The 24575-nt window shown below is 42.3% G+C and overlaps 1 protein-coding gene across 1 annotated transcript; it reads right to left on the bottom strand.

The window, feature by feature from the left end:
• Window positions 1-1028: 1028 nt before the first annotated feature.
• On the bottom strand, window positions 1029-22911 carry plcb1 (phospholipase C beta 1; the record flags this gene model as incomplete). Its single annotated transcript, XM_079280442.1, has 32 exons — window positions 1029-1181; window positions 1716-1802; window positions 2019-2076; window positions 2210-2299; window positions 3119-3195; window positions 3493-3625; window positions 3752-3929; window positions 4470-4523; window positions 4819-4969; window positions 5057-5169; window positions 5561-5665; window positions 5851-5950; window positions 6032-6199; window positions 6393-6547; window positions 7289-7413; window positions 7807-7891; window positions 8737-8833; window positions 10100-10155; window positions 11828-11993; window positions 12742-12826; window positions 13044-13126; window positions 13717-13874; window positions 13973-14119; window positions 15057-15220; window positions 15931-16031; window positions 16578-16653; window positions 17296-17349; window positions 18359-18438; window positions 18516-18656; window positions 19692-19760; window positions 20502-20579; window positions 22813-22911. The coding sequence occupies 32 exons, from the start codon at window positions 22909-22911 to the stop codon at window positions 1029-1031; spliced, it is 3486 nt and encodes a 1161-aa protein (XP_079136568.1).
• Window positions 22912-24575: the final 1664 nt, after the last annotated feature.

Genomic DNA, 24575 nt, shown 5'->3' with positions numbered 1-24575 from the left:
TTTTCTCAATTTTAGACGAGCAAGATGTGACTCATTAACACCACCGAAGTGCCCTTGAGCAACGTGAAACAACCAGCTGCTCTTTCTAAGCATAGATATTATTGCAGTTGTTGACTATACTGATAGATGGACAGATAGATAGATATGTATGTATGTATGTATGTATGTATGTATGTATGTATGTATGTATGTATGTATGTAGTATGTATGTATGTATGTATGTAGGTAGGTAGGTAGGTAGGTAGGTAGGTAGGTAGATATGTATGTATGTAGTATGTATGTATGTATGTAGGTAGGTAGGTAGGTAGGTAGGTAGGTAGGTAGGTAGATATGTATGTATGTATGTAGATATGTATGTATGTATGTATGTATGTATGTATGTATGTATGTATGTATGTATGTATGTAGGTAGGTAGGTAGGTAGGTAGGTAGATAGATAGATAGATAGGTAGGTAGGTAGATATGTATGTATGTATGTAGATATGTATGTATGTATGTATGTATGAATGTATGTATGTATGTAGGTAGGTAGGTAGGTAGGTAGGTAGGTAGGTAGGTAGGTAGATAGATAGATAGATAGATAGGTAGATAGATAGGTAGGTAGATAGATAGATAGATAGATAGATAGATAGATAGATAGATAGATAGATAGATAGATAGATAGATAGGTAGGTAGGTAGGTAGGTAGGTAGGTAGGTAGGTAGGCTTGTCATGCAGTACAAACTGTTGGGTTTCAGTCGTCTGGTAAATTAACACATGGCGGTGAATAACACTAAATGGGTTCTGAAACGCTGAAGTACAGCAAAGTGCATGCTTGAATGGAATTAAAAAATAAATCGTTAAAGCATTCTTCCAAATAAAAAGAAACCGAACAGTCGTCATGATCTGGAGATCTCCGCTCTTCTACCCTTCCATCAACGTTCCCCCTCTTACTTCCTTGTGTTTTGATCCTTTGTACTTTTCTTGATTCACTCCGCTCTGCCTCTTCTTCGTCACTCCTAGACACATATTCTTCTTCCTCCTCCTCCTCAGTCCTCCTCTGACAGAGGTTCGTGTGGGGTTGATGGTCGGGACCTGCTGTGACCTCTGACCTCCGGCTTACTGTCCTGCAGGAAGTCTTGAATCTCTCCGGGCAAACACTGGAACTTCTCCTGAAACTCGGCCTCCACGGCTCCTTGCAGCTGGAGGAACACATGAGAATTAAATGGACACAGATCGACAGATGGCCTTCGGACTGATTCCTTCAGCAGATACCACGATGAGCTGCTGCTGCCAAATTATTACAAATACACAGAATCAGTGAAATATCTTGGTAATGACTCAAGTCAAAAACAACGCAGAAATGCACATTGTTTATTTGCCTGCCGTTGAGACAGACGGGTTGCACATTAAGAAATGCAACCAGCTGTTGTCAGCCATCACGGCCAACAGCTGAGCAGCACCAAGATGGCTGCCCGAAGGCAAGTTGCATCACTCAAACGCCCCGCGTTGACGTCAGTACCGATCCTAAGCTGTGTGGGTGTGGAGCCACAGACAGCAGCAGCAGTGGGGCCTCGTGAACGAGACCTTTTTATTTTTTCTTGCTGTGTGGCGCATTCAAGCGTGAAGCACACAAAGTGGTAGGAGGTGCTTTTTCACTGGGACAAGACAAGAAATACGTTTCACAATGAACAAAAACAGGCGATTATGGGAGAGAGACTATTTGTATTTTTTACCTTTGGTTTCTGGTCTTGTATCTCCTGCAGCATCTCGTTGTGCTGCTCCACCAGCTGATCATGGCGCTTTGTCTGAGTCTCCTCAAGCTGGAGACAGACAGACAGACAGACAGACAGACAGACAGACAGACAGACAGACAGACAGACAGACAGACAGACAGCAGAGAGACGGGGATACAGCTGTAGGCAGAGGGTTAGTGCTGCTAACATAAAACTTTCATCATCGTCTCGGCAGTTTCTCCAGACTATAGAACAACCAATGAAAATAAACCCTGTAACCCAGATTCTTCTTCCTCCTCTCACCCGTTTTATGTTATGGACGACTTCATTGACGTAGGACTTATTGATCTCCATCTTCTCCCTGGGAACACACAGTCACAGTTTGAGTTACTTTTTTTTCTTCTCTTCTGACCATCTGCACGGATCAGAGCATGAAGTAGATAAAAGAGCTACAGCGGGTATCTAGGGTGGATATGTGTGTTTGTGGATCGTACTCTTCAGCCAAATGTTTCTCTTTGGTCTTCGCTTGGTTGATCTTCTCTGTTCTCCTTCGATCCATCTGCCTCTTCAACTCTTTTTTCTCCCTACGAGCAGCAGGAAAAACATGAGCTCATAGTGGGAGGGGTTCGATGAGAAAGATGAACTGATAAAAAATGTAAATTAGACAAACGATGCTCACTGCCTGACTTTAAAAGATGTTCTTACTTACTTAGGGGGTAAATTAGACCAACAAACCAGCCTGGAGAGTGTGATGCATTAAACATTCTCTCAAAGTTCAATCAAAAAAACATATTTCTTGCTAGAATATCCACTTACAGACCTCTCAAAATAAACTAGCTAGGTTGATTCTCAAAATCTGTGCCCAAACACATCGTCTCCCTGCTCATCTTCTCTCCCTCGAGCCTTAGATACACAAACATTTAAACCCAAATATTCATTTCTGTATTCTTCTCCGGTTAGTGATGTCCACAGTTCTCCCACTAGAGGGAGCTCCACTGATTTTCTGCCATGCTGAATCAAAAGCTGCATGGAGAAGAGTTTGTTTTTATATTCAGCAGCAGTTATGTGGTTTACCTGCAGGTCTAAAGTCGATGAATGGAAACTTTAAATCTTCTCTAAAGAGCTGGTTGAGTAGCAGCTGTAACTATAAACACGTGAAACGTGATAATGTTTTGGATGTGTGTCTACACTGCTAAATTAACGGCCGACTTTTCTTTGATGGTATCTGATATTATCGGCGAGCATGACGAGATCCTCTGCAGATATTTAAGTTGCCTGGAACAGCTCAGAGGGGAACGCTCTTCAAGCTCCGTCTCAAATGAAAGCAGCTCTTAACGATGTCATTCTTTGTTTTAACTGAACACTCCAACAAGCCTCATTTAAGTCCCACATTTGTAACTCACTTGTCACAGATGTCTTTGAGTTTCTTCATCTGGGTGTTGTGACTCTCCTCAGCCAGACTGCTCAGTCGCTCTGTCAGCTGGAGGAAACAAACAACCCTTTATATTTTACATTCATGTTCGAAGCATACTGCGCCAATCTAACACAGGCTCTCTGGAACATAATTACTGCATTGATGTCTCTTTTCTTCAGAACCTTTTTTTATGTTCTGTTATTTCCATCATACAAGGAGGGATTTTATTTTAAACTTCCTGTGTTTAAGAAACCTCCTGCAACAGAAAGGGAGCTTGAATTTAGTTGATGCAAATATAGATAACCCAAAACTTTAGAGAAAGGGTTGGAGTCAGCAGTAGCGGTTGGCTTCGTGAGACTTTACCATTTTAATGTGCTCTCTCTGTAGATACTTCTGACTGTAGTACTGTTCCTGCCTCAGAGCCAGAAGCTGCTGCTGCTGCTCGTCTTTCAGCTGCTGGAGGCGCTCGTCTTTCTCGCTGTCGGAACGCGAAGCCCTGATGAACGTATGCACAGAAATAAATGAGTGCATTGTACAAAAAAACACAGTAAGTTGTACTAAAAACAACACGCCGGCTCGATATTAAAGTAATGAGATGAGGAGAAGACATGTGTGTGTATACCTGCTCTTGCTGCACTGCCTGGCCACCTTCTTGTACTTGTTGTTGACCTCTCGGAGGAGCTCGGAGGTTTTCTTCTGGTGCCTCCTCACCAACTCCTTCAGCTCTTTAAACTGACGTCTCTGCTCCTTCTGGTAAACCTTTGACTGCTGCAGACTCTCGATGGCGCACACTGGGACGTCTGTCACCACCAATGATCAGACAGCATATTTCAATGCAACGCTAACGTCTTTCTCTCATGTCTTTTTCTCTATGTTATTACGTAACGTCATTTATAAAACATGATTTAATTGACAGATCTGTAAAACAGAGTTCCTCCAACAATGAATCAGACAAAAGCAGCACTTTAAATCTTGTGTTAACCAGAGACGTGCTCATACGTTTCATTGACATAAGTCATTGAAAAAAGGATGAAAAACGACTAACAGACTAAAGAAATCTGTCATTTCTAGTCCGTCTTTGCAAGATGTTCTGCTACAAGAAGAATACAGTACTTTAGTGGGATCTTTGATAATGTACATGGACTGTAACACCATGCCATATACTACACTACATTATATCCTTCAGCAAGTTAGATGTATTTTTTTCTGTTTAGAAGTTTAGTTTAGTTGTCTTTACTATATTTTTACATATATTTAGTTTTATTTAAGTAATAATAATTGATTGAACGCATACCTGGGATTTTTAAAAACTCATTATAAGCCGGCATGAAAATACTGACCTATCAGAACACTTAAAACCAGGTCTTCACTCTTTGCAGCTGGTTTGGCTGCCTCTAGAATGCAGAGAAGACACAAGCAGCATCAATAACAACGATAAGATGAACAGGACTCTTAGCACCATAGCTACAATGATCAATGTGAGCATATTTTAAGTTACTATGAGGAACTTTTAACTGGTTATGAAACAGACTCAAAGTAATACTGATGCCTATGTATGACCTGTCATCGGTGCTCATGGAAACACTTCCGCTTTTGTCCACAAGGGCCGCCAAAATGAACACAAAATAATTCCTCGTCGTAACTTTAACATGTACTTTCCACGCTCCTTTGTTTGCAGGTGGATGTTACCTGTCGCAGCTGCTTGGTGATTGGCTGCTGAAGCTTTGGGCGTTGTGGTGATGGGGGCGTGGCCCGCAGGGCCGGAGGCGGGGCTGAGCCCGTTCTCCAGTGGAGCTGATTTCAGGTCGTTCTTACGCTCTGCACCGCTGTCTGCCTCATCCTGAACAACAACACACAACCAGGAATTACAACCAGATGTTCTGCTTTCGGGACAAAGAGGGAGGAAAACACCAGAGACAGGGCTGACCTCGGTCTGCGTGTCCTCCTCCACGTCCTCCAGAGTCAGAGCCGCCAGCTGTTTGGACCTCTGCTCCAGGAGGTTGACGTATCGAATAGGGTTGGACAAAGCCTCGATCACATCTGGAGATAAAACAATTAAAGTGACATTAATGCATGATTAATTATCATAGCTTCAAGTATACTTTAATAGTACTAATTCTGTGTACTTTTACTCAAGTAGAGTTTTGAATGCAGGACGTTACTTGGTTTTGCTTAATTTAAAGATTTGAGTACCACTTCCAACACTGCTCTAAAATCTCCCTTGATGCTGCAACATTACACCCCATATTATTATTATTATTATTATTATTAAGTATTTGCATTGTGTCATGTTTTAAATATCTAGGATGGAGTCACTAAAACCAGGAAAGGTATCTTCTGTTGAATGTGCTCAGGAAAGCTGCTGTGAAGATGATTCTGTCGCTTCTTCAGCAGGTAAACATGTGTTTGTAAACACGTAAATATGTCGAACCTGCAAAGGTGTCTGGGACGTAATCTTTGACCTCGATGTGGACAAACACAGCTGGTAGAATCAGAGGCTGGTTCTTCTCATTCCTCAAGCTGATGTAACGATAACCTACAGGAAACCAACACAGAGTCAGACAAGTAAGACTGGTAGTTTCTGAATCATGTGACTTATACATCAGTGTATTTTGAGTCTACACCGGCTTTAAAGGCAAAAGACAATGAAGTTGAGATCATACAATTTATCACAGAGCTGCATTTACACAAGACAGAATCAAATGTGACTAAAATAACTACCTGGTCTTATGGCAGAAACTGGAATAATCCGATGACCAATAAACTTCCCTCCTTCCTCAAAAGCAGCGATTCTCAGAGAGGCCAGAGTTGGAAGAATCACCTGTCACAGAGTCGTCACACCGTTTCATTAGACAGCGGTGGCATGAGATGAGATGAATCACTCAACACACATTCTTCTCACCTTCTTGAAGACGATCGGCTCCTCGTCCCACACTGGGTTGACGGAGTTGTTGTTCTGAGAGGTTTTGGTCTTCAGCGCTTTCCTCCTGGTGTCCGCGGGAAGTCCAAACATGTCCACCTCCACATACACCCCCACCCGCCGCTCAGTCAGAAACTGGCCTGAAATCACCTGCAATACACAGAGACGTGGAAACAGACAGATACAAACGTGTGTCAGTGGTTTACTACACTACAGGAGGGACAGTTTACATAACATATAACGCAATGAACATAAAGAATTGTACACAAGCATAAGTAGTAAGATGCTGCAATCACATAAACATTGTCCGGGCTGTAACTAAAGGAAGGTTGTGCCGTTGTACCTTCACAGAGAGGGTGTTGGCTACGATGCCGTCCACCGTGTTCTCTGTGAACGGGTCAAAGTGTTTGTCCGGTCGTCTCATGAACTCCGGCTTCAGTCTGTAGCCACACCGACCGTTGTACTCGAACATGAAGAGGTTCAGCTGCATGGACAAATCTGGAACAAAAAAGCTACATTTTAAGTTTCGGGTACAAGCAATTCACAACTGAGATGAACCAATTCTGGTTCATTAAATAACAGGAAAGGTACGTAAACGTGTTCGTGAGCTACAGAGCACTGAATGTCCTGACACTGAATGAAAGACCTGTGATTGATGCAATTAAAAGAATAAATAAGAGACGCATCAATTATGGGTCCAGATGAGCAAAGAACATCCAGTCACTGGAATAATATTACCATGCCACTAATGGCTGCTCGAATCAGAGCTTTGACACTTTGAATTCATTAAATATGAAATATGAATATTCATTGTTCTTTCAGGGTCAATTCAGCCACTATGGTGCAGTGATTGCAAAGAACCGGTCGTGATCAAGTGTTTCAATATTTATAACCACCGGCCCCGAACAAAACTCTTTTTCCATTGAATCATCCAGAAGAGTCCTCTGTGACAGAGGTAACATTAAGCATTACTTATTCGTGCCCAACCAGAGGGTCAGGCCCCCTTCTAGGCATTGAAAAATAAATCTGGGGTCACGAGATCACCAACAAGAAAGGAAAACACATTTCCGTTATAATATTAGAAGCTGTCTTCTTTTCTTGTGAATCAGTGGATACTATTAGCTCTTGAACCCTCTACAATCACACTGTGGTTGAACTGGTTACAGCCTGTAGATACATGCAGGTTTAGAATCACTGCGCTGCTGCATGAAATGTCGACGCTCATGTACTCCTACTCACCTATAGTTTGGTAGTTGAGAGCCACCAGTTGACAGCCAGCGTTCCAGAAGAGTTGCGGCATGAAGTTGGACGAGTCGACTCTGGTTCCTTTTGGATAAATACGACTCAACTGTGACTTATTGTATCTGGTTAATGTGAGGTTAAGAACAATTAGAGAGTCGGTTAAATCCTCTTCTAACCTGTTCTGCCAAAGACACTGTTGTATTTCAAAGAATCATTAAAAAAATGTACATTTCTAATATGTCTTAGTGTAGATATTACTACTGCTCATACATGTGCTCATACATGTTATTACATCATACATATTGAATTTAAATGCTTATGCCTGGAACACACCGGTAGAGAGACTTTCACAGAGAGAACTGCTGTAACTAATATTCGTATTAAAACTGAGTGCCGGAGACACGTTTTTGGAGGTTTGTACAAAAATAAAAAGCATCAGAAGAGGAAGAGGAACAGAAAGTAGAGAAGCGGTTGCCATGGTGTGGTGTAGCTGCGGTAACCGTTGCCAAGGATACTCCACAAACTCCACTGGTGACTTTGTGAGGTGCTCCAGAGCTTTGGTCTCCACAAAAGAGGACATGTGGTAACAGCGGGCTGCCTCTACACACACACACGCACACACACGCACACACACACACACACACACAGAAAAACACACACGCACAAACACACAGAAACACACACACAAACATGTAGAGACATTTTCAGCAACATTTTCTTACATAATATAAAGGTAAAAATTACATTTTCAAGAAATACTTAGACCAGCAACAGAGGAACAGCTGCTCAATCATTGTACATTTTAATCAAAGAATATCCTCTAAGACGTGAAATGTTGATCCGTGTATAAAGAGAAGTGAGGCATGAAATGAAATTGAAGGATTTAGCAGCTTTTGTGGGAGTACTGCTCCAATAATTGTCTTGCAGAGAGAGAAATATCTAACTTTGGGCCTCATGCAGGAAGTAATATCAAAACAAATTTTTGTTTGTGTCCATAATTTGATAAAACACAAACATAGACAGTTTGAAATATGGGCGTAGTTTCTGTGATGTCACGCGTAGGTTTTCTGAAGAGTTGTGAGCCGTCAGCCTGACCTGAAGAGGTGGACCGTCGGTGGAGCTCATGACGCAGCAGAGGAGACGGCTAGCAGCTAGCGACCTGCTACAGAACCTGTCACTCAAAGCGGCAAGGCCCTCAGTTATGCCTAACTTTTGTTTACCAGGCTGTAAACGTGTTGAGTTCTGCTGTAAAGTTGAACATTTTAACATGGGGGGGGGGGGGGGGGGGGGATCTCTGGGGAATGACTTGCTTTTGGAGTTGACCTATTTTTCCCCTTTCACAGAATATTAAGAGAAAGTACAAAATGAAATTTAGGAAAATGTTGCTGCACGAGGCCCAATGAGAGTGTGAATCAAAGTGCCGTGTTCTGATCCGCTTTTCTTACTCTTGGATGCTTCGAAGGAGTTGAACTTGGTTGGCTGGACGTAGTTTACCAGAGTCGACATTTCCTCTGTAGCCACAGCCTCCCGCGCCGCTGAGCCCTGAAACAAATAACAAGAGGAACACAGGTTCAGGGTAAAGTTTCACATGCTAAAAGCAGCGTTTTAATGGTCTGATGGCTGCATTATTTCCACAAAACATGTACTGGACAAATGTTGGGAAGGAGCAGAGGAACAGGTTGCACAGAAACACACTTTTCATTGTTTTGGTTTTATACGACAACAAACTCAGGAGTCAGGAGTTTTCAGCACTTCGTGACAAAAAGCAGCAGCATCAGTGAGAAGTAATTCCAACGAAACAACATGACATTCACACACACTTTCAGAAACACACACACACACACACACACACACACACACACACACACACACACACACACACACACACACACACACACACACACACACACACACACACACACACAGGGAGACTCACTCAATGTGACCTCTCATAACAAGACCTCACGCAGGCCTAGTTTTCTTGTTATTGTTTGCATTTGTTTTCGTCCTTTTCTTCTCTACGGTGGATTGCATGTACGTAAACACAAGAGACGTTTTTTACAAGCAGTTTGCTTCTTTGTTTCACCAGATTGTGTCTTGTTTTTTTTAACTTAAAGGGGAACTCTGCTAATTTAACACATCAAAATCTGAGTTTGCGTTGGTCTTGTGGAGCACTACTTCATACTGTAGTAATCTGATAAATTGCCTCGTGTGATGTCACTTGAGTCAGCATCAGTTGGGGCTGAAGACAAGAACAAACTACAACCTGGAGTTAGACAGAAGTGGAACCAGAACCAGACCTCTGCAGCCCGCTCCTCATGCGCCACTGGCAACTAAACCTCTGACCCAACTGTCTGTGGTCGAGTTGCATTGTGGGTAATGTAGGCTCCACGTTTTGACAAGGAAAGAATATGTGGAGTAAAAAAGGACGATGGCTGCAACAATTGTCATCATTTGTTAACCATCATGACACAACAATTGGCCTCAGATCAAACCAGTAAACAGTGAGCCGTCACGGCTTGTGTGACTGAAGCTCAGGCCCACTGCGAACACCAAGGACAAGAAAACAAGATAGAGCAACAACAATACACATAAGAATAAGCAATGACAGCAACACAGTGCAGAGACAACAGCAGAAACAAAGCACAGGCAGCTCGTGTTACCGACAATAACATTAAGGGACAGAAAAGATCAACAATGACAATGGCATAAAGAATAAACAAAACAATGAAGCACTTGTAAACACCAACAAATGGCGACAGCAGCGTGGGCGACCGCCCCTCCGCTTTGTGTGACGTCACCACTGACCTTTTTACCATCATCATCTTCGTCATCATCCTCTTCCTCACTCTCAGCCTCGATCTCTGTTAAAATTAAAGTTAAACAATTCTTCATCCCCATCGTCTCTTCACCCTCCTTCTGTTTTCCAAGCATCAAAGAGCAGTAAAAGAAATCTGACCCTGCGTGTTCAGCTGACGCTGTGTACACAAGATAACTGATTACAAGTCGGAATACAAGGTTTGAGCTCACTCACTGTACATAAAACACCAATCAGACAAACACTTGAGAGGAAGCCTAAAGCTGGGGAATCAGAAATAAAAACTATGGGGAAAATGTAGGAACAAGTAAACAGCTGATCAAATGTGTTTTAGATCATCATCCGGAGTCTAAACAGCAACAGAATGCTGCAGGAATGAGTCCTAAAACCTGTAAATGTGTTTGTATTTTTAAATGTACGTTCCCTCGTCTCCAAGTCAATGTGTATTTTTGAGATTTTAATGTTCATGTACAAAATAAAATACAATGTCGAGCCCTGGAACTGGTTAAATATTTCCTCTGTAGAAACATAAGAAGCTTTCTGTCAGTGTGCATGATTCCTTCTTCAGGCAGACATTAAAATCAAACCAACAATGAACCAACAGGAGACATGTATGTAAGATATCTGAGTAATACAGACAAACTCAAAATCTGTGCTACGATTGCAAGAAGAAAATACACCCAAACATCAGAATACAAACCAAACAGATGCCTGTAGTTCTGTAAACAACCCACTGCTTTAACTGCTCTGCAGGTGATTATTCAGCCCACTCAAGCGTTCACCGACTGGGTCATGGCCGGCGTATGAGTGCGTACTTCAGCGCGGCGACTCGTCTGCTCTTTGTGTACGACTGGGCTCTCGGCCCCAGACATGTTTTCACGATGTCACACACACCAGACGTGTCAATGAGGCTGCCTAATGTCCTCCTGCACTGCTGTCTAATTGCTGTTCTGAGCTTCCGACCTCTTCTGGGATGTCCTGCTCATTACTGAGACATCCCTGATGAGGTGCAATGCACTGCAGAAGAAAACCAAAGACACCAGTGTGAGCAGGAGGAGCGGGGTTGTCACTTTGGCCTCAGTCATGACGGGCGTTATGCGTGTCCTCTGACAAAGGCACTTCTGAGGAGAACTCTGAATCCAGGAACTTATTTGGTACAATAATTATAGCATTCGATTTTTGGTGATTTTCATGGTTTAACTTCAATTGAAAACATGTTTTTCTAAGATGCAGTCAGACAAACTCGGGAACTGCCATTCTTTTGAATAGGCGTGTGACATTTCGACCTCTTTCTCTAAATTATTCTTGTCTCTCTCGCCTTTGATTTGTTCAATAAATATGCAAAAATAAACTCGGCTGTCTGAATCTCTGTATGCAAATCCTCGGTGGCAGAGCTGGAGCTTCAGCGCCATCGCTGTACCTTTTCAAACTGGAGCTAATTTGGTGGTGACTCATATTTGCGAGGACATACGTGTCCGCTGTGTGTAGACGTAGCTCTAAAGATACACACAAAAAAACAATGAGTGCTTCTACATGAAAGCCTGAATGCTCTTTGGTAACACTGTTGTCCAGCCATCAGTTCCTGCAGCCTGAGAAAGCACCAGTCATTACGGCCTGTTTTGTGTTTTCATACGACGACTGTCAGTGTGTCACAGCTGAAAACATTTCACATCATTTCTAGGCTGGAAAAAAAAAGTCCTTTTGTCCTTGTGTCTTACCTCCCGTGATGTTGCTAGGAGACACTGGTTCGTTGCTCTGATTGGCAGGCTGGTCCGTCAGTCGTTTGGTGTCCGTGCTATTGGAGGGTTTGTGGGATTTCTTGTTCTTGATGAGAATTTTGCCCATCAGCTCCTGAGGACTGGGCAGGGGGACGCCAGACTCCAGCTACAAACACACGACGGAGATGAGAGCGCAATCGATCGATGTTGCTTAGAACAGGGTTGCAATATTCCAGGAATATCATTCAATCGTGGAGCATTTCAATGGGAATTAACGGGAATTCATGGGGAATTAACGGGAATTAATGGGAATTAATAGGAGATTAAAATGAAAAATCGGGGTTATCTGCTCAGGTTGTATTTGCCATGTGATATGCAGATAGAAACAAACCTTTTACCATATCATCAGCAGACATAACACATTCATTTGTCAAATAAATCCAGATTTGTCGACAACATACAGTGTGAAACGTGCCATAGTGAGTTAGCTATCTGGCGGGGAAAGGTACTTGAACATTTTGAGCCGGCAGTATGGGCTGTGTAAATTAAAACTCCTCAATCAGGTCAATCCAGCCCACGTTACATCCCACATGGCGACAGCAAAAACTAGCAGAAGCTGTTAACGACTTACAAACTGTGCACTTTGCTTCAAGCTACTATCTGCTGGTTAACTGAAATATCAAAAGTAAATAAAATATGTTCACTCCAGTAATATACTCCAAACATACATGAAAGCATGTAAACCTTTGGGTAAGAGAGACAGAATGAATAAGAAATGTGCAACCCTACCCCACCCGAGCTAAGGACACACAATTAGCAATTGTTCAGCAGTTATTAAATGTTTAATACAACATTTGTCCTGTGTGTGTGTGTGTGTGTGTGTCTCTGTGTGTGTGTGTGTGTGTGTTACTTACAGGGTATTTGTCCAGAGGGTCAATCAACAGAGCATCTCCGAAAATAGATTGACAATATTCAGCCATTTTTGCCTGCTGCTTCAAACTGATAAATAGATAGATAGATAGATAGATAGATAGATAGATAGATAGATAGACAGATAGATAGATAGATAGATAGATAGATAGATAGATAGATAGATAGATAGATAGATAGATAGATAGATAGATAGATAGATAGATAGATAAGATAAACATGTTACATTGTAATCCATCTACAATATGGATCATATAACTAAATCAATAATGACAGAGATTCTTACGAGTCCACGTGGTTTTCAAAGGAGAGTATGACGGGGAAAGGTGAAGTCTTGAAGGCACATTCTGCAATAGCTTCGATCACTTCCTGGAAAATACAACAAAAAATAAAAATGACATCTGTACCAAGAAAAGTAGCAGACAGGAAAGAGCACAGCAAAGCATTTACAATTTATCTGCCTTTAGACAGTACTTCATTTCGAGCTCTTGAACAACAGACGATCTGTGCCAGATGGCCGGTGATTCTTTGTTTTAGGAGTTTTATGCCTTTAGTAGAATTGACAGGAGCGAGATTAAATGAGGGGAGAAAAAGATGGGGAATGTGTGCAATCAAGATCCCTGGAGCCTGAAACTCTTAGCAACTTTATTGCAGTGATTCCCAGCCGAGGGGTCGAGCTCCCTTCAAGGTGTCAGATAAATCTGGAGGGTTGTGAGATGATGAGTGTGAGTAAGAAGAAGAAAAAACTAAATGATACTACAAACGTTTCTGATAGTTATTTGGATGAAATGTGTGCTTTGTTTTGGAAATCAATGGATAAGTTGTCCATGTGAGCAACTAACCTAAAATGGTCTAAAACATGTTCAATGGGCAACAAGCTGCTAAATTGACTCCACATTAACAGGAAGCATGAAGGACGTTTGACACTACAACGTGCACACACACACACACACACACACCTTGAATGGGATTTCCGACGTCATGGTGAACCCGTGTGTGATGACGGGTTCCTCCTCAGCAGTTCGTCCTTTCCACACATCTAACTCCACACAGCGGCACCCGGCCAGAAGAACCTGCCTGTACATCTCCACCGAGGAGCTCCCCGCCAGCTGGCCCGCTGAAACACAAGCAAGACATTGTGACGGCTGTAACTGCAGGGCTGCCTCTGGTCCACATTGTCAGGGAGTACAAACACTTTTAGAAGTGTGTGTGTACCTGTCAGGTAGGTATTATGTGATGAGTTGATGATGTAGTGAGACAGCGGGTAGCTCATGTCTTCAGACTGATCCAGTTTTTCTGGTGGGATGACTCCGTTCTCGTCACTGGACAGATAACTGGACAACGCCTGGAGAGTGATGACGCCTACGTAACAAACACACATCATTAGGACATAAAGGGGAGAAAGACTTTCTCTAACGCTCAGGTCTATTATGCATTATACACATACTCATAACTTGTTATAATTATAATTAAGCACTGTATAATTAGTTACAAGCACTCATAAACATTCAAATGCTTTACAACAACAATCACAACACATTACAAAGCATGAGGTCAGGTATCATGTTACTTTATTTGCTGGTCACTCACTTACATCGTTTTTTGCAACGATCATAGTGTGTTATAATTCCTACATACTTTTTATTATGCATGATAATAATCATTTATAATGGATGGATGGATGCATAATACAAAATATTATAATTTCTTACAACTACAGGACCTATAATACACTCAGATCCTTGCAACAGACGAGCAACGGAGCGGTTCTTCTTGACTCTCTTCATGCCTAATACAAACATCTCCATCAACACTTATGGTTGAACAGTGAAATCATTTTGTGGAGACACTATTCTATCTCCTAAATTACCACTACGAGGCATTTCCTAAACCAGATTTGTTCCAAAGTAGTTTCTAACAATCTTTGCCAGCTTCACTTCAACTTCATTATTAATGTGCAAAAATATATCTGTTCTATTTCACTGAAAAATAAAAATAAAAATCATGAAAGACGTGGTGAAGGATTTCAAGTTGTTGCCAATTTTTCTTCTGGCAGGATCAAACACAAATGTGAGCACCTCAAGCTTATTTTAGCGGTTTACCCTCTGTGGGTGTGTGGGCGGGTTGGAAGAGTATTTTGGTACCAACGCATGTGGAACAGTACAAATTGCTGGCAAACGCAGCTGACTAGCTAATGGCATCAAGTTATTTAGGAATACAGTGGAAAAATAGCAAATATCCTCCAGACAGTGTGTGTGTGTGTGTGTGTGTGTGTGTGTGTGTGTGTGTGTGTGTGCACCTTGCTTCAGCTGTGCCTGGTCGTCTTGGTACCGCTCCATCAGAGCGAGTGTCTGTGCAGGACGAAGAGGCGGGTAGAGGATTTCATTCAGCCTGGGGTCTCTCTGCTTGTTGTTGATGAACTCGGTCATCTGATCGAGTGACAGCGTCCCGTCGCCCCGTCCTCTACAGAACAGAGGGGTCACAGGGTACAGCAGGAAGTCTACGAAACATCTGACACGATGCTGTCAAAGCTACTGAAACACAGAGAGATCCAGTACAGTTGCAATGTGTCCGCGTGTTGTTTCTTTCTTCGTTAATTAAACTACATTTAAAGAGATCAGTGCACGCTAAGGGCAGTGAAGCTGATACACACGTTTTGATAAATAAATGGACCTCGTTCATGAGAGGGAATGAAGATGTTGTTTGAATTAGAGCTGAACCATGTCGTCGTTGGAAGGATTTGCTGGTTTTTTTAATCTCTAATCAACATAAACTGAATCCCTTTGTGTGTTTAAACAGGTTTTAGTCAAACCGATGAAGCAAAAGATGAGGACTTAGCTCTAAGGACGTATGTTTTGACATTTCATAGACTAATTAATTGAAAATAATCGATTGATGAATCAATAATTCGCTGAGCATAATAAGAGCTAATACTGTGATTACCGCTCCAAAGATAAAGACACAGCTCCTCTCGTTAATCCCTCTCTGTGTATAAGTGGGACAGAAGATGAATCACGATTCATCATCCTGCTCATATCAAAGAAATTGGCCCGAAGCAACAACACACTTTATAAAAAAAGAAAAAGCAGAGCAGCTTGTTTGCCATTAAGTCTTTGAGCTGATCAGAGGTCAGTGACTGTAGCTGTAAACATGGAGACTTTCTAAATACTTACTGCAGTTTGAAGATGTTGCTAAGCTCAGGACGAGGACACAGACTGTCCAAAAAGCTCCTGTAAACTTCCAGCGTTAAGTCCTCCAGTTTGATGCTGTCACCCTGTCAGAGATGTGGGACACGGACATTAACACAAGCACGTCTTTTAATTTGCAAGAACGGAAACTGCCGGTGTCAAAGACAGTGTGTCAGCTTCCAACGTCTCCTCTTCCTACTTCCTGTAAGATAGTTTTATACCTTGAAAATAATCAAACGTTCCTCCTCCAGCTTTGATTTATTTCCCCAACTCTCCTCCGTTTAAATGAAGCGTTCTGTGCTCACAGCAATGTTAAATGTGAGACTCGGCGTGAGCAGGGAATCTGACTTTTCTGCTTTTCACTGGTTGCTTCGATAACTTGATGACCCAGATATTTGAGCTTGTTCCAGCCCTCCATGCACTGACTCATTCTGGACAAAAAGCATCAGATAGAAGCTTCGACACCAAATAGAAAATAGAGAAAAATGAAGGACAGAGTTTGAAGCGACTGTGTCCAAAGGGAAGGCTTTCTGAAAGCGTGTATCCATAGTTTATATTTAAACGATGAACTCCTTTGTGTATTTTCCGGTTATTGCCACCAATAATAACACAAACTTATTTGAAGTGTTTACCCGTCCGTAGGGCAGTCTGCAGTTCTCCAGCGCAGTCTCTACTCTCTTTCTGTCTGACGAAAACAGCCGAACAATGCTGCAACAGACAGTGACATCACAACATGATCAACTCATACGAAACGTACATTTTGACTTCCTAAAATATCTCCTCCCTCTAATTAACCACCACAAAATGTACTCCTCTAACTCCCCCACAAGTACTCAACTTACCCCACGAGCCTCCTGCTCTCTCAAAATGTCACTTTCAAACAAATGTTTTACGATGACAACATGGAAGTCTTCTCAACATCCCCAAAACTCTCTCCTTCAACTCCCCGAACTGTCGAAACCATCCTGGCGTTCTGAAGAACTTCCCCTCGACTTCCAAGATATATCAGCTGACCTTAATTCTGCAGCCGCTTTGCTTCTAAAGTACAGCTTTCCTCCATAACTGACGGAAATGATCCCATCTCATGCTCTGGCAGCGGTTGATTACCAGGTCAGTGCTGAATTAAGCACCTTCACGAATCCTGTCCCTGTTTTTGCTTTCCCAAGTGCACATGGAATTAGATGTATTTTTGGACAGGAAAGAGCAAAGTTTCAGTTTCTGCGCGTCTCTACAGATTTCCTCGGGCTATTTTCTCACATCTTCTAGACCATCTACTGTAACATGTGCCTCAGCGTTAACACAGAGCCATTGATTAAAGATTAGGAAGGTAATGATAATCAGGGAGCTCACTTCTTGACAGGAATCCTCCCCTCTGCGTTCGGATGGAGAGTTAACCTGACGTACCTGAAACAAAGAGAGCACACGAGTTCAGAGCTGAACGTTACAACGTTTTCTGATCCAAGTGCAGAATGATCGTGAACGTAGACTTCATTGATTTCATCAAATGGCTGTCTGCAGGGTAAGACATCCGTTTGGTGTCCTTTGTATACATACAGAATGTCCCAGTAGGATTATTCTGGGGCACTTTACCTGTAATCTGATGTAAACTACAGCATCTTAATCCTAAACCATGATCCAAATTTCCTTAAAATCTGAAGTAACTTGACGAGTATATATAAGATAAAAACAAAAGGTCCCATTAAATGCCTTTACAAATCAGGGACATGACGAATAAACAACATGAAAATGCAAAATACTCCTCTCCGAATATTATATGTCTAGGACTTTTATTGTGAAAGGTACGAACGAAAGGACTCATAAAGTTTGCAGCATTGGTTCGGGAGTACTGAGCCTCCGCTTGAAGACGTAACTCAACACGTTCGGAGCAACCTGATTGGTTGATGCCTTTATTCGCGATGTGAAATGTCGCTTCTTTGCCGCTATTCACGTTGAGTTTAAAAGTACTCGTGACAAATCAACACTTTGAAAAATGTATCGACAAAACGCCCCGGGTGAGTAAAGACTTTAAGATTAACGAATGTTGCTCCTATTAAAACGATCATTACCAACAATGCATTAGTCCAGGTTGTTTTGTTCCGACTGAATATTTAGCTTTATGGTTGAAAGAAATACTTTCCTCACTAGCTGGGCATTGCAGTTTTCAGGAAACGTTACTAAAACAGGAGGAAATTGTGCTTAACTGGGGATTATTTTCAGCGGCGGATTAACACACGTTTAATCTACATCTCGTGAGTATTTCAGGCAGCAGGACGACGGTGGATGCGAGACAGAGGAAGATGGCACATGAGGCTTTGGATACTCAGACAGTACAAGTAAATAGACTGAAGATAAAGTGTGTGTGTGTGTGTGTGTGTGTGTGTGTGTGTGTGTGTGTGTGTGTGTGTTTACTCACGCTTTCAACAGACTGTGGTCTCTGTTGAGATTGAGGCTCAGCAGGTTGGAAGACAGAGAAAACAGCTCCTCACACCACACCTACCAAAATGAGACACTCCATCATCATCATCATCATCATCAGTACCCGGACATCATCACTGTCGTGAGTTTCACACCTTGGCTTCGTCCTCCTGTGAAGCGATGAAGTTCAGCTGGTTGACGTTCACGAGGTCTGAGGCCGTAACCACTGTGACCATGCGGTTCTCGAGCCGGCCAACCAGGTTCCCCACATCCAGCAGCTCCCGCAGCTTGGCCTCCTATTGGACGACACAGAATAACAAAGCCGTCGGCTAAAAAAACAGAAGGCCGCGCTGGACGTGCACAGAGGAGACGGATGACGACAACAACAAATAAAAATCAGTGAAACATCAGGTTGAACATAAAATAATTCCAATCTGCTGTCTGTTAGGGTTTATGTGGGAGATAACTCAGTCTTGAAAAGGCATCTGAAACATATGTGATGAATATGTTGTCTTACGATGCTAATGCTTCACGTGGTATTTTGCTTCTTGGCTGAAGAGGCTGTCAGTTTAAGTTGGCATGTGCCATTTCATGTGGAAAACTGCCAATGTGCACACATAGTGTTGGCCCTGCACTATCCAGTATGCTCAATACACAACATTCATTTTGTTATGAATGTACAAAACAATCTCAGGCACCTTATACCCAACGATATATAATAAAATATAATGTGTAACGGAGTGAATCCCCAGAATATCAATGTCAACATCAGTGTTACTGTAAGCCTGCCTTTCTATAGAACTTTTATTAGTGGAACTAATTCCAACTACTTTGACTTGTTTTCGTTCTGTACTGGAATTAAGACAACATATACGCACCATATAATCCACGGCAGAGTTTTATCTGATCTTTCTTTAAGAATGTGGGTGTGATCACAGCATGCTTAACACCCTCCTCTGCCCAAACTGACAAGTCTGAGTGAGGAGGAATCCTCCAGCTTTTGAGGAGCTTTTCTTCTGCGACGTTACCACATGAACATCAATTTCTGGATGACAAAATGAATGCGGAGGCAGTGAAAGGAACAGTGGGAGACGATAATTGGAAATTTGAGCGGCAGCCATGTGATCATGATTGAGAATCGTTTTAAAACAGCAGTCAGCTGGATAGTGGTGTTAGTACGGCTGCCACTGAACAATATATATATATCCTGTTCTTTGTTCTCTACAGAGTGCTTTTCAAACAACACACCTAAAGAGATCATTCAACAACACATATGATAGTATATGACATGAAGTGACAGATCCAAACATCGGGTAATCAGGCGATGGTACCTTGGGTGTTTTGGTGCTTCTCCCCGTTCTGACATCTTTTACGATGGTCAGGTCCAACAACTCTGTCTCCTGATGAAAACACACCAACAAACACACAGTCCGCGGGAGCTAAATGCTTCATCCTGTTACATTCATAGTACAAACCTCTATTACATTATTTATGCACAAGCTATAAACGTATCTGCTGGTAAGTTTAACAGTGTAATTAAACAGAATGATATTGAGATTGTGACGTTTTCACATTTGATTCTATCAGCGCATTTTGTTTCCAGAGCCACTTATGACGGGAATGAAAGAGAATCTGTGTTCACGTCCATTTTTAAAGTTGGTTTGTCGTCAGTTTAATAATTAAATATTTTTCACCAGTAAGAGTTAGCATGAGCTTAATGTAAGCAAGTGTTGACATGAGTACCTTTGGCCACAAAGGAAATTAAAAGCCATTTCAACTAATATTTAATGAGTTAAAATATTAAAATATTCAGAGGATATATGTCAGACGCTGATTTAAAATGGAGATTTTACTGAAGCGGCAACCTGCACTCTTCAAGTGTCAATTCATTTTGTGGCGGAGTGCATAAAATAAAGGGAAAGATTAAAGGTAGATTTCAACTAAACTGTAATTAGTCGGTGACTCAGAACTGTGTCGGACACGAGACCACATTTAAACACTTGACTACTCAGACCTGAATTTTCACGAATCAAATTTGGACTTTCACTAAATGTCGTTTTTTTTTTGATCATCTGGCCAGTTGAGAATCTCGGCCTCCAGGTGAAGGCAGTTTGAGACAGTTCAGTGTCTGTGTGCTGCACCTTGTTCTGGTCGGTCCAGTAGAGGTAAAACCCATGTGGGTCCACGTGTAGAGTCACTGGAGTCACGGTGGACAGATCCTAAAGAAACACAGGGAACCAGTGATGAAAACATCCCAACAGCAAGCAGCGTTCAAATGGAAAACATTTCCTGCACTTAAAATATCAATAAAAAAACATTAGTGCCCATAGAAAGTACTACTCTGTCCTCTCACAATGGATTGGCTCTCTCAACTTAAATGTGCTCATTAAACGGGGAACATTGAGGGATTTTTAACCAAACTAAAGTTCTATTGTCCCTGTGGCCATAATACCCGCCATGACAGTTTCTAATTGGTTGCAGGTAGAATCGGGCAGTGCAGAAAAGCTTTTGCATTTTATCTGAAGCGTGGCCTTCAGGGGGAAACAGTATACTTTGCTGAGTCGATGTGCAGCCACGGACACAGAAGCTTGTTTCTAAACGAGACTGAACCTGTGGTTTGACTTTCACCCGTTGGCCCCAAACCCTCGATGAGAAGGGGGACAACTTCAGATATGTTGTGTTCACAAGCTGCAACCGACAAATCCGACTCAGTCTGCCGTTACGCTTGCAGCCAAATTGAAGTTGTAATTAACTGATGACAAAAAGGCAAGAATTAAGACTTAGAATTAAGTTACTTTAAACAACAAATAAAGAAACGCACACGATGGAGCAAAGACGCATCTTTTTGTGAAGTTTAGTGAAAAGTCCACCATGTTCAGCTTGAAGTGTTTTGTTGTGATGGTTTCGACAGCTTTACTTAAAGTCAGAGGTTGGATAGAAGTGACTTAACTTTAGAGAGACGGGTGGAAACTCTTTGGACTCACAAAGAGTTCCAGGCCTAATGAGAGTCAAAACAATATTTAGTGAGCTGGCTTCTCTAATATCTAAAGGTAGCTTGTTCCATATCTTGCATGCGTTTTTGTTTTACAATTACAGTGCATGTACAATATCAACAAATGAAATCTCTAAATAGGTCATTTCTAGTGCATCTTTCTGATCCTCTGAGCTTATGGTTGAGTCCTATTAATTATTAAAGTAACAGACTGAGGTTAGGGAAAGATTATTCTCATGACAAATGAATATGACTGAAGGTAATACTACTTTAAGGTTATGGCAATAGTGTTGTCATGATTAACAGAAAACAACGTTGACAAAGTCTCTTTGGACCTCCTCACCTCTGTTTTTCACGGTGCAATAAAACTCTACTTTCTGTTTTGGCTGTGAATATAAACATGTTTTAATGTGTGAAGCTGCTGGAACACATAAGCATTACAGATTTGAGCTTCAAGGAAGAGCTCACAGATTTTACTGTGTACAGAAAAAAAGAGTTTTTCAAATTAACTCTGAGATTAAACAGAAGAATAACTGTGAAAAAAAGGCACACGAGAGAGCGCCGCTTCAGGCAGGATGTCTTGTGGGGAAACAGCCTGCTGAAATATTCGTAAAGATGTCGGTGCTGATGAAGTTCTGTTTCCTCATAAATAGTGCGGCGCGCATTCAAAAGAACACGAACTAGAAGAAGACGCTCAGAAGACGGTTCACAGGATCACTTGTTGGCATAGCAACCGATTCTATTTTTCATAAAGCCGAGCTCGACATGTTCAAATATCCGCGCGCGCGCACACACACACACACACACACACACACACACACACACACACACACACACACACACACACACACACACACACACACACACACACACACACACACACACACACAGTGACTAGATTGAACAGTATATTGGATTACTTCTTCCGTAAGTATGATTCATGATATCATATGGCTCAATGCATTGATTCACACACACCAGATCTGTTTAGGTGGTGGTAGCCATCCCAGTTATCATGGCAACCGGACAGCATGTTTCTCATTGTCAGGGCTCTGTACTTCAGCATACCAACACACACACACACACACACACTCTAATGGCTTCCACACCAACAGGTGGCAATAAAGAAGCTAACCACAATGGCCTCTCTCTCTCTCTCTCTCACACACACACACACACGCACTGTCACTCTCCTGTCTGTCTTGCTGGCGTCTAATCCACAGGTACTTACTGCCAAAGCTCAATCAACAAATGAATAGTAAACACATCTGACAACATGGCACATTTCCTCCTCTTCTCTCACTCCAATTCAATTCCACTGGATTCGATTCAAGTGGGCATGATGATGCCATTCTGACATTGCACCAATATATGTTTGTATAAGAAAAGAATACAAATAAAGCCAAAGATCTTTGTCTTGCGCTTCTGTTGTTGTAATGAATGAAAATCAGTCTCCTTACCTCGTCCCATTTAATGAAGTTGCTTCCATTCCTCAGTGTGAGAGAGACGGAGGGAGGCTGGAGTTTCAATGCATGGACCCCCGGCTGAGCACTCGCCATGGCTTCACTCACACACACACACACACACACACACAACCTGGAAGATGCTCAGACACTTGGATGCTGCATCTCTGTCATGTCCGAGCCCAAACTCCCCAGAAGTCAGGCAGAGACGCTCGGCTGCAGCAGCATCCTCTTCAGATTTCCTCCCGTCTTATTTGGACTTGTCTTATCTTTCTCTTCACTCTTTTTCAAAAAAGAATGATTTCAGTCCTTCTCTGTCCTCTTCCTCTCTGCGTCTCTGTCCTCTCTCCTCTGTTTTCTCAACCCTCCCTCTTCTCTTCTTCCTCCCTCCCTCCGTTTGTCTCCCCCTCTCTCCTCTGTTGGTGCTGCATCTCACAGAGAGACAGACTGAAACAGATGCCTTCGTGGGAGACAGGATATGTGTGTGTGTGTGTGTGTGCGCGCGTGTGTGTGCACTGCCTCCACAAATTGACTCATCGGCGACATGCGCACAACCGCGGCTTCCCACAGATGGGGGAGGGATAAGAGAGGGAGAGCAGAAGCGACAGGGAGAGAAAGAAAGAACAGAGTGGGAGAGATGGAGAGAAATGAAAAGAGAAGCAAGAGGAAAAAAAAAAGAGGAGAGAGGATGAAGAGAAAAATGAAAGAGAGTGGGCGGTTTAGTGGAGGGTGACACAAATCATTACGGTCGAATGAGGCCACTTCTGAATGTACACCAAATCACCAAAAGTATGTGGACACCAAACATTACGCCCAATACGTGGTTCCTATTCCTAAACCTCGGGCATCAGTGTGCTGCTGTAACAGCCTCCGCTCTTCTGGTTCCAGACTTTCCATCAGAGATTGGGAGCTGGCTGCGGGGATTTGCTCTTGGCCAGCATTAGTGAGATTTGGCACTGCTATTTGGGCGATAAGGCCGGGCTTACAGCCAGCGGTGGTGTTTGGTGGATCTGAGGTCAGAGCTCTGATCAGGCCAGTGAAGTTCTTCTTCACCAGGAAAAGCTTTTAAAAAAGAAAATGTCTTTCGGGTCAACAGCTTCTCAACCACGAAAACAGATCCGGCCCACGTGAGTTCAGAACATTCTTTCTCAACTGTCTGGTAATTCAACATCTGATTAAATGATTTACAGGAACAGCAAATATTTATGTTTATGTATATTTTTTTATCTTAATAGAGATCCTGAATTGATTTGTTTGGAAAGAGGGTTTGAAACTGAACTTAAAAATATGAATTTCTTTCGTTGTTTACTGCTGAAAAGTGGTGATTTGTTTTGGCAAATATTATTGATACTTGCTTTTAAATACTTGCTTGTAAAGAGTATTTTCTTTTGTCGTGTGAAACTTTACATTGTACTTCAATTAGACTGCAATGCTTGCTTTGTTGCCCTGATTCTTGCCTCAGTATTTGTTCTGGTGGTTCAGTGGGTCCATGTGAGTGTACGTGTAACCAAACAGAGGATTGACCTTTAAAGATCCCAAACATCATCACTGTCGGATGAAACTCCGGCTCCGCCCCACAGCCACATACAGGCAATCCGCCACAATCTGGTGGTGATGAAAATATAGTCAGAAAAATCAATGATGCATTGACCAGATTAATAAATGGCTCATCCCGAATGATCCCGAAACAGATAACTCTGATGATAAAACATATCGGGGTTGGTGTTGATCATCTTGATGATGGTGGTGTTGGATCGAAA

This window comes from Melanostigma gelatinosum (genome assembly GCF_949748355.1).
Source record: "Melanostigma gelatinosum genome assembly, chromosome: 12".
Taxonomy (NCBI): Eukaryota; Metazoa; Chordata; class Actinopteri; order Perciformes; family Zoarcidae; genus Melanostigma; species Melanostigma gelatinosum.
Note: the sequence above shows the minus strand (reverse complement) of the source record. Positions and strands in the feature narration are given on the sequence as shown.